At 45.0% G+C, this 15,245-nt stretch overlaps 1 protein-coding gene across 11 annotated transcripts in view; it reads left to right on the top strand.

Moving 5' to 3' along the window:
• Positions 1–15,245, top strand: part of PCMTD2 (protein-L-isoaspartate (D-aspartate) O-methyltransferase domain containing 2) — a 201,532-nt gene that overhangs the window by 24,539 nt on the left and 161,748 nt on the right. For 7 of the 11 annotated variants that reach the window (XR_012676313.1, XM_075166741.1, XM_075166739.1 and 4 more), the window contains 4 exons: positions 2,925–2,996; positions 10,743–10,814; positions 11,067–11,138; positions 13,949–14,020. Coding sequence is in view for 10 of the 11 variants with exons in the window: in XM_075166741.1 (XP_075022842.1) it covers positions 2,925–2,996; positions 10,743–10,814; positions 11,067–11,138; positions 13,949–14,020 (288 nt within the window). In the remaining variant the exon portion in view is untranslated. Of the gene's footprint in view, positions 1–2,924; positions 2,997–10,742; positions 10,815–11,066; positions 11,139–11,753; positions 11,926–13,948; positions 14,021–15,245 lie in introns of those variants that run through there. The other 4 variants (XM_075166737.1, XM_075166736.1, XM_075166745.1 and 1 more) reach the window with 4 other exon arrangements.

Below are 15,245 nucleotides of genomic sequence, written 5' to 3'. Positions count from 1 at the left end.
CTGGATTCTCTCCAGTTAATTCACATAATTTCTTGAAATGAAGTGCTCAGAGTAGACATGCACTGTTTAAGTTCCCTTTTTTGTTTGTGGGGAAAGCTGTTGCCTTTGTGTCATGGAGAGCAAACCGGGGAGTGAGCTTTCCAAAGGAGTGCAAGACAGCTGGGGTCCAAGGACTCATTTAAACATCTTATCTGGAAGAGAAAACAGAAGAAAAATCAAAATTAAAAAAATAAGCTAAGTTTTATTATATGCTCCTTGGGGGTGGTGTAGGGGAAAAGTTCCTGCATGAAACCAGACCCCCATTGCTCGCTCAGCAGGGGGAACTATCAGGAGGCATCTCTCCATCCATGTGCTGCGCAGCAGCAGGAGCACTACTGAGAGATGGCCCAGCCAAGCGACAGCCGTGAGAGCTCCGTTAGTGACACAGGGTCACTCCTGCCAGGCTCTGCAGCCCCGGTTTGCTTTATTGCTCTCGCAGGTGAAGAAACCCACCGCCTGGCAGGTCAGACTTGCTTTGGGAGCTGGAGACTAGGTGCACAGCACCATTTCCGAGGAGTCGTTTTTGGCAAGCAACAGATAGTGAAAACAAGCCTGGGAGCGGAGGAGCTTGTGTTTTATTTTTCTGGGTTTTCAGAGGTGCTTTCAGTCACCTGTGGTTCTGGGTTTTGCTTTTTGTTTCAGCTGTGGAAGCTGTGCGCTTATGTGTGAATGCTGGGGTGTGAAGGATTGCGGTTGTCTTTGTTCATTAAAATAGTCTGATTTTTTTTCCCCCCCACCTGCAGCCTGTGACCCAAAGTGGTGTTTTACACTTCACTGCCTGCTTCCCGCTGCCTTCCGTGAGCATCAACAGCTTCAGCCCTGACCCCTGTGTATTTCTTCCATTTATTTGTTTGTTCCCGATTACCTGTAGCCAGCTGCCTGGACTAATTACACAGCTCTTTACAGCCCTCGGGGCAGGCAGAGTCGGTGTCTGTGTGTTACAGTGTATAAATCAAGTTTGCATTTCTTCACCTTTTTTCATAGTCTAGCCTTTCCTCATTTCCTTTTAATGAGGCCGTGGAGAATAGTCAGCGCCTTGTGCTATCACCTTTGCCAATGTTTAATTGTATTTGGCTTTATGGTGCCAACCATTGCCTTGAAAAATCCGTACAGGTATCCTCAAATTCACATCATCAGGGAAGAGGGATATGTAACACCTTCCGACAAGAAGAGCAAGAAATGCACATTTGAAGCAATGCAAGTAAAGCAAACACACCAGAAAATGTCAAAGATAAAGTTACTGCAATTCCAAAGGGTGATCCTTCGGGACTGCAGTTCGCAGTGGACAAATGGTGTTTGTAAATTACAATTCCAACACTTTTTTTGAAATATTGAAGCTGTGTTCCTTCCTGCCCTCTAACTCTTCTCTGTGCAATTCTTACCACTAAGAAAGGGGAGAGACTTCTCCCTACATTAGTCTTTTCTTCCCTTTGTTCAGAATTGAAAAGTTACAGAAAGGAGAAAACACAACAGAAAATACAACTTCCACTGGCACGTGTTCTGTTGCATTCAGTGATAACAAAGGGGTAACAGGGCAGAGATTTAATAGTTCAGTGTAACTTGAGTTAAGTAAAAATGCTGTGCCTTTTCTGCCTAAAAAGTAAGAAAATTTAGTGGGAATTTTTTAACATAAAATAACTAGTTTTGCAAATTGTTAAGCTAAAGAAACACTACATCTTAAAATAAAATCACCTTTACTTACTGTGTATCCTCTTCTCAAGTACTTGCTCAAAGGTGTTTCAACCCCTTTGGATACTCACTGTCAGTTTGGTTTACAGCCACCTGCAATGAATGCACCTCTTTCTACTCTTAATTTTATATAAACACGAATCTTGTTGATGCTTGTGCTAAAAATAAGTGTTGAATTTGTAGCTATTTGTAGAATTCTTGTTTTAAACTCTGCCTCCAAATGCTCTGTAACTTACCACCAGAATGATGGGCAATTCAGCATATTCGTGTGTTTTTTCCTCTTAAAGCAAATGCCCTTAAAAGGCTGCCTTAAATGGAGAAATGGCTGCATATTCTCTAAATGTGCTAGATCTGGCAGTGTAGGAGAAAAAAAAGCAACTTTATTGTTGTGCTTTGCATAGAAACTAGCAGCAAAAAACATTTTTCAGTCTTTTGCGATTTGTTATAATACACTGGACCATGGAAGATGCCAAATCAATGCACATTCCCTATAGAAGTGTTTCTACTTGGTTAACTAGGTTAAACCACTTAGCTCTTATTTTATTATCTCATTAGCAATCAAAAACCCATGTTTTAGGGCTCCAAGTCATAGATACATGGACAGCCCTTGAAATTTGCCAGAATCCCCTGGACTCCACTAATTCTAATTGAAGTTGGCACAAATTTGAAATGCAGGCAGTGATAAGCTGTTCTGAGTCTTGGAGCATTGCGGAGCAGAATGCGAAATGCTTATTATATGAGGTTATTTGATCAGATTTAACCATTTTAGGGCAAAGATACTTTTGCTAGGGAGCTAAAAAATGCGTCCATGTGATAATGTGTATTCCTCTACAAATCGGTATGAGATTCAAGTGTAATTGCATGTGAACTTGGGGTGTTGAGCAGCAGACCTTGTCCGGTGTTCATGAAAATGATCACTTGAGTCCTTTCAGTCTTTAGTTTTCTATGAAATTAAAATGAATTTTGTAAACGTAGGCTTGTCCTGGCTGTTGGCTGACTTTGCAGACACCAGTAGACCCCAGCCATCGTCCCCTTCTCTGCTCCCTTCCCTGATCTTTGTCTCCATTTCTCCACTTCGTGTAGGCCTGGTACGATAGACTCTCCCAGCAGCCCTCCTCCCTTCCTCCCGTGGATGATGCTGATTGCTAATGGCTTCTTTATATCACGAGTGCACTGATTGTATTTTCTGCTTTCAGAGATTTACGTTTCAACCACATCAAGGAGATACAACCTGGAGCCTTCAGGAGACTGAAGAACCTCAACACGCTGTAAGTTCTACTCAGTGATCCTGCAGGGAGGATATCCATTTATTACTTATGTTAGTACTATCCCCCATAATGGCTTAAAGATGGCCTTGGTCTTTTAGTTATTTCAGCCAAGTTGTGTATATCCAGCTAAAGCTTTAAAATTCTCTCTGTTCTACCCTGGATCATGTTTCTTACCCTTTTTAATTAAATGTGCAATTTAATACCGTTCATTTTGGCAATTAACCTGTCTTTTTAAAAAAAAAATTAAAAATCCTGATGCATACTGTCACTGCCTGAGGATGTTTCAGCAGGTATGGCTTTAGAGTAGCCCGTAAGTGCAGTTCTGGCGTGGCATCAAGGTAGCAGAGGGATGCATTAAGAGCTTCTTCCTTTCCGTGGCATCCTTAAATGCATGAACCACGTTAGTTGCTCTACATGATTTTGACCGAAGTGAGTGCATCCTTCCAAACGCTGTCTTGTCGCTATGCCTTGCCCTAGAATAAATGCCTACAGCTGCCCTACTGCAGATAGGAATGGGAGCAGCAGGCGGTTCCTTTAGTCTTGCATCCTGGCCAGAGCAGGCATGCTCACGTCAGTGTGATGTACCGCTCTTACGAACAAGCTTCTCGCTCTGCTCAAAGGAAATAGTGGGAACCTCTGCTGCTTCTTGCCGCTGCAAGGCTGCGGGTTTGAAGATATGAGTACATCTGCACCGTGTAGCCAAGAAGTTGAAAACAAACCAGCTCCCAAATCAGAAACAGAAGCTGTGTCAGCTCAGCACTGTGCTGGATGTAATTGGCCTGTTGAGACTCAGATCTGATTATTCGAGCTGTAACATGGCGCTAACAGCTATAAGATTTCCAGGTCCAAGCTCGAATCTCTCTGCGAGGCAAACCAGCTAGCTTGGGAACCTGCACGGCACGACAGACGTGCTCAGATTTCCTGGGGTCGTAGATTCATCGTCCCAAATGGCAAGAGAAAGTCCAGATTGTTTTTTTTCTGTCTGACCTTGAGACACCTGAAGTCCCTGATCCTGTGAAGAAGGCAGTGCTGAAAGAAGGAAGACCTGGGCAATAAGGAATTCATCAATTGTAAGACATTTTAGGAAGAGTGGGAATACAGCAGGACTTGATCATAGAGACCTGTTCCATAGCTATCTTTTAAAAATCAAAATTTGCTAAATATTGTTTCACTGTATGTGTGGGACTGATTGGCCAACCACGACTGCAGGATGCTTCGAATTCGCCTGGCCGTGGCCCAGGCCCCTGCTCACAGGACAGGTGATCAACTGGGAGACTGGTAGAAAACTTTATTGCCAATGATGCCGTTCCTCCAGAGCACAAGAACAGCCCATGTTAGTATCTCAAACAGCACCACGTGGTACTTAATTACCAAAAATAATAGAGAGAAAAGATCCTGAAGATTAATACTGATGGATTTCTGTCATTCGAGATAGGGTGAGAAAAGTAACTAAAATAGCTAGACAGAAAAAAGAGTCCGAGTCCGTAGGGTTTTACCTTATCACAAAGCTCTGCTGAGGCATCTTGATCTCTGGACCTGCTCTTCCACTCCTGGAGCTCTCCTGAGTCGAGAAGACAAACCGTTCCAAATGATGTCATCTCTGTGTGATGCAGACAGATGTTTGGCAGGCAGCACGGCAGGACCGCCAGGCGAGTTTCAGCCGAACCCTGGGGAAACGAAGGATGCTGGCAGGCCTTCACTTGGAGAGACGCTCCACCCAACCTGCGGAGCTTTGTAAGAGATCCCAGTTCCTGCCCTGCCACTGCCTCGGTCTAGGCAGGTCCCCGACATCTGCAAGACTTCTGCTTCTTCCTTTCTGACTCCTGCCACTCTGCTTAAAGCTAGATATAGATACACAGCCTGGCTGAGATGGAAAGATCTGTCTCTCTATAATACCTGTTTATGCTCCATGAATTTGTCCAATTCTTTTTGCTTTCTGTCTCCACACCTTCCTGGACAAGGAAATCAAGGACAGCAAGTCCATGAACAGATACTAAAGGGAATAGGCATGAATGTACCCCCTAACATCCCTAACCTCGTGATTATGGATGCCAGGACCGTAAGAGGAACATGCTTTGCACAGATAGTGGGCAGGCTCTCCCTAAATAGTGTCCCATGACTTTCGTCAGAGCTGGAATACTAGACTAGGTGAAATACTGCTTTAACAAAATACGGCATTTTTATATTTGAATTCTGAAAATCAATTGCTTTTGCAAATGAAACGTTCCATTTAGGTAGTACTTTGTATGCTTGGTTGTATTTCTTGGTTTGGCCAAAAAAAAAAATCAGTTATTCTCACATTCGCAGTAGTTAACTCCCACAGATGAGGAGCTTGATAACCGAATGAGAGAACATCAGACCTCATGCTCCTAAAGCAAATTTCTCTCCAGGAACTTTGATTTGTCCAATTTCCACATCAAAACTGACAAGAGCTGAAGAAATTGCTGATGTTTCTTAGATGGTGAACTTTTGCCTGAGGACTCTCATAGGTCTTCAAGTGATAAAGAGAATAAATCCTTTAAAATCCCTGAGAGACTTGCTGGGAAAGTTTGGCCAGAATATTTGAAGGGAGAGGTTTGGAGGACAGAGTAGCTCAGGTTCCATATGCAGAGCTCTGAGCTTGCAGCTTTCTGCCATGGGACTTAAATAAATGTTCCTTAAGCAAATAAATGCTTTTAAAAGAGCCTTTTCCTACAATGCTTTGGCCTGGCAGAGGAAGGGCAGCAGATTCTGGTGAAGCTTCTGTTCTGCATCTTCTTTTGGGCAGGATGGCTGTACTATATCCAAGTTTGACAGTTTATAAACCACCCTGATAAGGAAACCTTTGTAGCCCGCGTTGGATGCGGGGAGGTGGGCTGTGAGACTGACAGAAGAGGAGCCTGCCATGAATGTCCAGCGGGGCTTTTCAACAGTTCAAACCTTCCCCTGGCTCTGCTCTCTTCTTTTCTCTCCCTGGTGTGGAGATTTGATAAATTACAGAGCACTACTTTAAAATTAAAAACAGGAGCCCTGTTTGTCTGTGGAAGAGATGCAGTCATTATATGCTTCTGGCTGGGGACTCCGGGTACAGCACCGCAGGTAATAAGCAATTATCCTAAATCCTGCACCACTGTGAGCTCGCTCGTTGGCTGTCAGCAACATACTGTGCTCCGGAGGAGTCCTCCTGGGCCAAAGGTTTTGGAGTTGTAAGGTTTCCTCATCCCTTCCTATTCCCTCTTCTCAGTTCCCATGCAGATGTTGGTGTCAGGATCTCCTTCGTGTATTTTTAAACCGTTAATATGTCCCCTCGGTAAAAAAAAAACAGGGTAGCAGGGAGAGGGAGGGAAAAACCTCTTGTATGCCACCCACAAAATACCCGCAGCTCCTCAACAGATGTTTTGCTTGAGTTTGCCAACACCAGCCGCATGGTTTAACCCAACGTTAGCTCACAGCAGGTGGCGGACTGTGGAAGAGAGCAAACACATTGCCAGCCCATGAGGCACAGCATCTCATTGCTTTCCAGTCTTTGCTCCTTTAGGTCATCTTTGGGTGGGGATGGATGACGGCACCCCTGCATGACTGTCTCCTTACGTGTTCCCACAGGAGGTCAGCACCCTGCCACGTTGACCCAACTGGTCAATTGCTGTATTTTCAAACCAAGACCATCACAGCCAAATGGCTGCTGCTGCTTGGGTCTTTCCAGCATCATCTAGAGAAATGTCCAGCCCTGGGACCAAAGCAGTATTTCTTAACTTCCCCAGTAGGTATTTTGTTCTGCCTGTGGCATGGGCACCCTAGAGAATAGGGACCTGTGGAGACCACATCGTGGTATGTGCTTCTGCCTGTGCCTTTGCCCTGCCAATGTCCTTGCTCACATCATGTTCCTCTTTCTGCTTAGGTGAGAGCAAAAGGCACTTCTGGTGAGCTCTGCAGCTCTCCTTTAGGTGCGGCTTGTAAAGGGCTTCAGGGTGAACGACAGGAGTAACATGGAGGCTTGAACCCTCCAGTAGCTCTTGAGAGAACATGTTCCTGCAAGCAAGGAGGGGGTGTCGGAGCCTGCTTGGATCTCAGAATAAAAGTTTCTCCCTCAAATATGGGAAATGGCTATTCCAGATCATTCTGTCAACAAGGGAGAATGCATGGCTGAACATTAAACTCATTTTTTCTCCCCCTGTATTTATACACTACGTGATGATTTCTATTAATGGTGGGAGGAAAAAAATAGCTGTTATGTCACAACGACTGTAGCATGTGGTTTGTCAAACGAAAAGAGGAAAGAGTACGCATTTGAGTCTGAATTCTATCACATCGTTTAATATATTCTTCAAAACAGAAAACGACTCATTTAATGCAACTTAAGTCTGTGCTTGGCAACCCGGAGAGAGGGTGGAGAAGGAGAAGGAAGGAGCGGTCAAGACATAAAACCTAAAGGAAACTGAACGTGAAATGTTCTCGTAGTGAATCTGGGCCAGATCTCATGGTGCTTGTACGTCTCAAACCTCCCAGAAGAATTTTTCAGGAATAAAACCTGTATGATTGAGTCCACCTACTCATTTGGAGCCCAATTCACCAGCTGGCACGAAGGAGAATGCCACATCATTTTGCTATCTTTTGATAAGCTCCAGGAAACATACTTCTGATACTTTTAATTTAGCTTGTTTTGCTACAGGGTATACTTAAGACATGCATCGATAATGGTCTTTCCAGCTTCTGTCTGCCAGAGCATTTATTCCCAGCAGATCTGGTTAGCAGTAGATCTTAGCATTCAATCCTCTTTAACATTAGCGGGAATTTGGGCATTTTGCTATTGATTGCAGCTGGGATCAATATCCAGGTCTCGCCAGGATTTTGCACACTTCTCCGCCTGGGTGAACTGCACAGAAGTCAAGGAGCAGACAGCTGTGCGCAAGCCATCTGAAGTCTTTCTAGGAGCCAAATGTGCTGTGTTGTCTATGGATTTCTCTGAAAGCAGCATTTTGGAATATGTGGACTATGATGGAATTCATAAATTATCTCGCTTTTGATTTTTTTCCAGGACATATCCTTCTATTACAATGGGGAATCCTGAAACAGGAAACAGAGATGGCTTCTTCCATACGCTTTTTAACCTTTAATCAGGCAATGAGCAAATTTTTAAGTATCAGACGATGAGATAAGAGGCCTGTGTACTGCATGCCATCTGAACTTCCAGAATTTGTCTTATTTGGCTTGCATCACTGATTACATCCCCTTGAACTGTCCTAAATAGCCAAGGCAAGAAAATAGGCTAGGTTAATGCTTTTAAATAGCACCAAAATGCAGTCAGACAACATGTTGCAATTTGAAATCCCCCGTGGACTTCAGTTGCATTAAAGACGAAGGGTCAGCGAAGGAGTCCAGACCATGGTGGTGCGTGGGGCTGCTCAGGCTGCTGGTGTGACCCTGCCTGCAGGACCTGCTGGCCTGGTCATTATCTCGTGTCCCCTGTGAAACGAGCGGCCGATGCCAGTTGCGAGGCAGGGGACAGGTGCTCACATCCATGGGAATGACGTCGGAGCTGGCACCCGTCTATCGGCCCATCTAGCATCCTCAGAAGTGGGGCCAGGGACCAGATAACAGAGAACAAGCTGCCTTCGTTCTCCTCTGGCTGAAGATGAAAGCGCGCTGATAGAGGGCAGGGAAGGAAGCGTGCACGGTTGGTGCCTGTGTTGTCTTTGTCCTGTGGGTAAATAGAAAAAAGCCCTCTCCCACACTGCTCTCAAGCAGCTATTTCCAGTCCTTGGGTGTTCAATCATCAAATAAACCTTTGGACTGGTGTTCAGGGGCTGTATTTCCACTCAGCAGATCTGGCTGTCAAAGCAGACTAGTGTGTTCCAAGGACTTGACATCATTTTTGCATCCTTGTGAGTGAAATCGGGTTGTTTAACCTCAGCCGTGTGTATTGAGCCATTGCTTCCAGCTGTGCAGAAACTTTCCAGCAACTTTCTGCCTTAACCTCTTCGGTCTGCTTGTCCACAGCCCGGGCAAGGTGCAGTTTGGTAGTGGCACCCACATCCATGGTAGCAGGGTAGCTAATCAAGGGAGGACAGCCAAATCAAGCGTATGGAGGTTTTTCTCAAACCCTTGCTGTTTTGAATTCCAAAGGTTTCTTTGCATTTGAGTTTCTTACATGCTTTTTGGACCCTTAATGTAATACTCCACCTGAGAACAAGGTGGTGGAAAGCTGGTGTGGCTCAGGTGCCTGGCAGTAACTTCTGAAGCTGCCATAACACGTGTGTGTTTCTGGCACCTTTTATCTTTGCATCCCTGAGGCATTTGATTTTATCTTTATCTTCTTTTCCCACACGTTTTCTTCCATTTCTCCCCGCCTTTTCGTCTTTTCTCTCCATCCTTTACCTGCACAAACTGTTCTTCCCAGGAAGGGACCCTTGCTTGTAGTGCCAGAGGCTGGCTGATGCTCTGTCTACCCTATTTTCTACAGCAAAGGGGGCCAGAAGATTGGGCTTTACTGCTGGGAAAGTGCTGAACTGTCTTCTTACTGCTGTCTGGTGGCAGATCGTTTCTGAGGAGCACAGCTATCACAAAAAAGAGCTTGTAAAATAGAAAATGCACATCCAATGCACGTGTTGAATTTGATCCAACATTGTAAGGTCTGGCTGCTTGCAGAGGGAGTAGCAGGTTTTCCTACAACGCTAGCAAAACAAATCTTTGCGGTACACGGTTGCAGCTCTCCTCTTCGTCCACATCTCTATTTAGGAATTTTAAAAATAAGTATAGCTGGTGAAATCTTTGCTCTGAGCTATTGGGCTATAAGCTCCACTAGCTCTGCGGCCGCAGTGAGGTTTGCCAGATATGAACATCAGTGGGATATCACGGCGAAAGACCCAAAGGAGTGTGGTTAGACGGCCACGATGAATAGTTAAATGTTGTATATTAAAGAGCTATTTATAAGTGATTTATTTCGTTTGCTTGGTGTTGGGCTTGGCAGTGGTTGCAGAAGAGGTTTTTGTAGCGTTCAGCTGCGTGGTTACCGCTGTTGCACACAGCGTGGTTTTTACAAGGTTGAGCTGTGTTTCTGGTCGTTGGCACCGGCCGTCATTTGCATGCACAGTCATGGCAACTGCACATACAAGTCGGAGATTGCCTGCCAATGCGATGTTGTCCATAGGTTTTGTATGAAAATCTCTAGATCGAAAGAGGATGTCTCTGAATAGCCTCAGGAGTAAGATCTGTATTTATTTATTTTTCATTTGCACATATTTGTATACAAAGTGGTTAGAACAAAGCGTTACCATTTTATAGCTCCTGTAATTCCACTGTGAACTGGTGTTTTAAACTGTGTTTGTATTCTTAAAAACTGGCTCTGCACGCCCCTGCTCACATGTTGTTGAACACAACCATGCACCTTCAACAACCATTGCGGTTGTACAAGAGTGGCAGCATTGATTTAACTTCCCCCTCCCCTCCACTTCCTTCTGCCTGTCTCCTTTCCCCTCATCCCTTTCCTGGCCAAAATTGTAATTTTGGGGTGAAAACCGCTGTGGCAAAAGGTAAAGAAAAGTCTTTGGACATTGTACATACTGGAAGCACTTGGCACCTCTAGGCGAGAAACCTTCTCATTGATTTAGCTGGTATGAGTATCCAAACTTTGATCTGCTAACCCTTTAAATCTTAAGCTCTGCAAAACACAGGTTCAGGATTTTTTAGTGGGCATCCAGGAACACAAATGCCACAAGTCTCACACGTGCTAAATTCACTGGTTGTGTTTTTCTTTCTTGATTTGAACAGGCTGCTGAACAATAATCAAATAAAACAAATTGTGAGAAGATCCTTTGAAGATCTGGAGAACCTGAAATACCTGTGAGTTGGTAGCTTGGTAGTTTCTTAACCTCTTTGAAATTTAACAGCCCACTTCTAATGTTTGCCAGTCAAGGACACATTTTCTGTGGTCAGAATTTCTGGATGTTAATGCCACAGCTATAAAACATTGCCCTTGAATCCAATTGGAAGGTTCTGCTTTGGATTGAGGTTCATAGCTGTTTCCTGTGTCTTTTTAAAACACAACTGCTGATCAGTTATCCTAATGCTTTTTTCTTTCTCTCCTTTTGAAAGCTACCTTTATAAAAACGAAATTCAGAGCATCCAGCAACATGCCTTCAACGGGCTCCGTTCTCTGGAACAGCTGTAAGTACAAACGAGCCGTGTTTGTTGCTGAATGTGATGTGCGTAAGAGCTGATTTATCGGCTCCTCTAACCCCAGTGCTGTGTTTCCAGTAGGATGAGGCTTCTACTGTTTTATCATCCAGCTTTGCAAGACTGCACTGGCTTCATTTGAAAACAGCTGGTCCCAGTACTGGTTTTGGTTAGTTAATGCTGAGGTCTCTTCCTACTGACCTCCCGTATGTTTTCTCCTGACCCTAAACCTCTGGAGCACAGGAAGAGCCCAGCTCTGCTTCTGATTCCCTTTACGTCCAATGACCTTATGATGGGAGGAGATAGGGGTCTGTAGGATGGCTTGAAGCAGAAGGCAGCTGGCCTGCTGTGTTTATGTCTGCTGGACTCCTGGAGCAGAGAGTAGGGTCTGGCCCTTTGCTTGAATTGCGGGTGCGGGTTGAGTTTCTCTCTTATCCAAACCTTTGCTGAGAATGAACGGGTGAAGTACAAGCCGAGAGCTGGGGCAGCGGGGTATTCGTGGGACCTACCAGGATGGTGGTGCTCGCACGCTGTAAAGCATCTGGAAGTTGCAGCGGGGGGAAGATGGTGGATCCAAACAAAGACAGTAATGACCTTCCCTCCAAGCTGCGTAGCACTCCGGGATGGAAGGAGCCTTGCGTGTTTTCCTGGCAGCTGGAGCCCATCACAGCGACACTCTAGCAGTCCTTGTTTTCTCCTCTTCTGTGTATTGCAAATCCATGCTGTTTATTCAGTCAAAGGAGTTCTGTTTTTTGACTCTTAGCGCTCCATGCTCAAGGTGAGATGGGAAGACTGAGGTCTGACTCTTCTAAAGCATATTGCTAAACTGGGATTGGATTTTTCGTGCCGGGGTCGTGATATATTACGTGCATGTGTGTAAATACATGTGTACGTATGGAGAGAGTGCGACTGTGGATGTTTGAAGTATAGGAATTATTTGCATCATTGGAGAACTGGGACCAAAGGTGAAACTGTTCTAGTTCATGGATTGTGCCAATTGACAGTGTTTATAGGGCTGGAATGTAACTAAGGATTTTGCTGTAAAAGGGATAGGATCCAGCTTGTTCTCCAGGCTGACAGCAGAAGTGGACAGACGGGAAGTTTCAGGCAAGCTCAATAATAGGTGTGCTACCAACCTTGCGTACAAGATGGTTTTTCATCAGCCAGCTCAAGCAAGGAAGCCTGGGCGAAAACATAGGAAGCAGATTCCGGCTCAGCTACGCTTAGAGAGGAGATGGTGCTGGCCACAGCAATATTTTAACAATGAGCGTTCCAAACTTGATGTCACGAATAAAAGAAAAAAAACCCAACAAAACCACAAAACCAACAAACAACCCTCTGAAAGGCCCATCTGTTTTCAATCGCAGGCAGGCATGGTTCCAAGAGAATTAGCTTTGCTCAAATCCTACCCCGTTCTCCTGTACCCCACAAGCCAGCTTTTCAAGAAAAAGTATAACCCGATTGACGGACAGTATCAGATGCTTTCCTCAAGGTCCAAAGCAATGACAGCAGACATCTGAGACTTATTAAAACACGTACGTCTCTCCCCACTCTTGCCCTCCACTGCAGAATCTGAGTCACCATCTCTCGGTTTGTGCTCTGATAGTGGACCATTTATCATGAATCCTTCCATTACAAATCAAACAGCCATGTGGCGGCTTAGGCAATTATTTCTCAACGCAGTCAGCTACAATAGCAGAATGAGTATTTGTAGATCCGTGATTAATCAGTGTCCGCTGTGAAATTTATGCCCGTGTAAAATAAGGGGGGAAGAGTTTAGGCAACTTTGAAACCATACCGAAATGCATCTAGAGGTCAGGAACATGTCGGTTATGCCGATGAATGTCACAGCTAATGGGAACAGGGAGTCTCGGGTATCGTGGGGCATTGCTCTGCAGACCCCAGGTTTCCTTTGCTGATGGCAGGGGGTGACCTGGGGCGGTGCAGAAGGTCTCCCAGGCCTCTGGAACAGCAGGTCACCTTGAGATTTTAGGGGCGCTAAAAACATTAACCTATATTAGCAAGAACTGGGCTGTTCACGTTAATGTGCCATTTAGATCTTTGGAGGCTGTGCCTTCCCTCCGCAGAAACAGAATAGCCCGATGGCAGCCGTTTCCAGATGTTTCTGCTCTCACTGGGTGGATGCACGTGCTGGGAGCCCCTGTTAGAATCAGAGACAAATGCAGGCTGGAAGAGACCTTTGGATGTCTCCAGTCCCACCTTCAGCAACAAGCAGGACCAATTTCAAAGTTTTTTCAGGTTATTCAGGGCCTTTTTCTACAAATTAATTCTCAGCAAACTCATGATCCCATTCACAAATGTTGCAATTCCTAGGCTGGGAACAAGTGCCTTAGAGTAAGGCTATTTCTTCCTCCCTGACGATCCAAGGATGTGTTGGGGAATGCTGAGGCACTGGGGGAAAGGCAGGGAGAATTCCCGTGCGGTGGTCAGATGGGAGCAGCTGCTGCTGGCTCTCCATGGCCAGCGGTTTCATCCTGACCCTTAATAGTGCAACAGGCAATTCACAGTGATGGTGCTGGTCTTAGGCTTCAGGGAAGAGCAAATCTGTCCTCCTCTTATTAAGAGAGAAAGTAAATAATTGACAGAATAGGGAAAGCCAGTGTTGGCCACTATTTTTGCATGTGGAAAGTGGAGTCACTAAAGAGAAGGCTGGCTTCTCCACATCTGCCCTGCAATGTGTAGTGACCGATTGGTGGGCGTTGGTGGATTGATCTGGAAAAATCTTCTGTCTTTTAAATTGCAGTCTATAACCCTGTCCTTTGTGATTTTCTATGTGACAGCTACCTGCATTTCAACAACCTGGAAAGCCTGGAGCTGGAGACTTTTAGTGACCTGCCTAAGCTTGAAAGGCTGTAAGTAAAGATGGGACCTTTCTTGTGAGTAAGAGGGTGAGGAGAAGGGGAAAAACCCCTTCGTTTTGTTTAACCGTTTTGGTAGTGTGATCTTCAAAATGGAGGGAAATGCAAAAAGAAGCTTCCTTGAAGGAGATTTTAGGTACTACAAGTAGAAAGGTTACTGAGAATATGAAGGGAATTTCCCGTGTTGTGTTGTGTTCGAGTTTCCATCAAAGTAGCGGTAAATCTGCAGAAAGCCCTACAGTTGGCCAAGCCAATTGAAATTTTACTCTGACCGTAAGGTCAACATTAGTCACTGTTGGGCAGTGTGTACAAAAAAAGGGTGCGGAAAAGGAATAAAGTCAGAAGAAGGTCTAACAAGAAAAACACGCGTCCTTCTTGAAAGCAGTTAGGAAATGAAGTCCTGTGTCTCCTGCTCCCCAGGATTGCTTCTAGTAGGAATGTAGCCACGAGAACAAAAGTTCACATGGTGGTTCCCACTCCATGGTGAAACCAACAGACCCTTCTATGCTGCATGGAAATGTGCCTTATATCCATACATGCTAGGAAAATAAAATTGTGGGATCCAAACACGCTTAGGAAAATTCAGACCTGGATCAGTACACCACGGCTGATCTCAGTCGCTGTATTTGATCCAACAAAAATTCTGGATTTAAATTTTAGAGGAAGGTTTGTCAGCATCCAAGCTGGGCAACTAGGCTGAACTCGTGTGTACACGTGTGTATGCAGACATTTGCACGCAAGCTGTACTGCTTTTGCATTTCTTCCCTGTGCCGCTGTCTACTAAAATTGCTTCCTATCCTTTGTCAATGGTATTTTATGAGTTTTAGATAGAACTGACATAACTAAATTTCCCCCTCCGTTAAGGGAATGGAGAGTTAATTATTCCATCCTGGTCCCTCAGTGCAAACAGGTTTTTTTCTAAGAACTGGGGAGTCTTATCTGTGCCAAAACTCTGGAAGTGAGAATTTGCCTCAGCTTTGTTCAGAGATGAGCCCAGCTTAGGCTGTTGTTGTCTGAATTAGATTTACTCACGGATTTGGGTTAATAACTACACTGAGTCTAGGGCATGAGTTGTCTAGCGTCTTCTGCTGGAGCCTTACTTCAATGGCTGCCCTTGTGAAATTGCCGTGTCTTCTGCAGGGGGGAAAGAAAAGGTCCCTTCTAAACTGGAGCTGACCCGGGCACAGAAAACAGGGTGGGTCCAGTCTGTGGGGATTTC

Source organism: Calonectris borealis, chromosome 17 (assembly GCF_964195595.1).
Source record: "Calonectris borealis chromosome 17, bCalBor7.hap1.2, whole genome shotgun sequence".
Lineage (NCBI taxonomy): Eukaryota > Metazoa > Chordata > Aves > Procellariiformes > Procellariidae > Calonectris > Calonectris borealis.
Note: the sequence above shows the minus strand (reverse complement) of the source record. Positions and strands in the feature narration are given on the sequence as shown.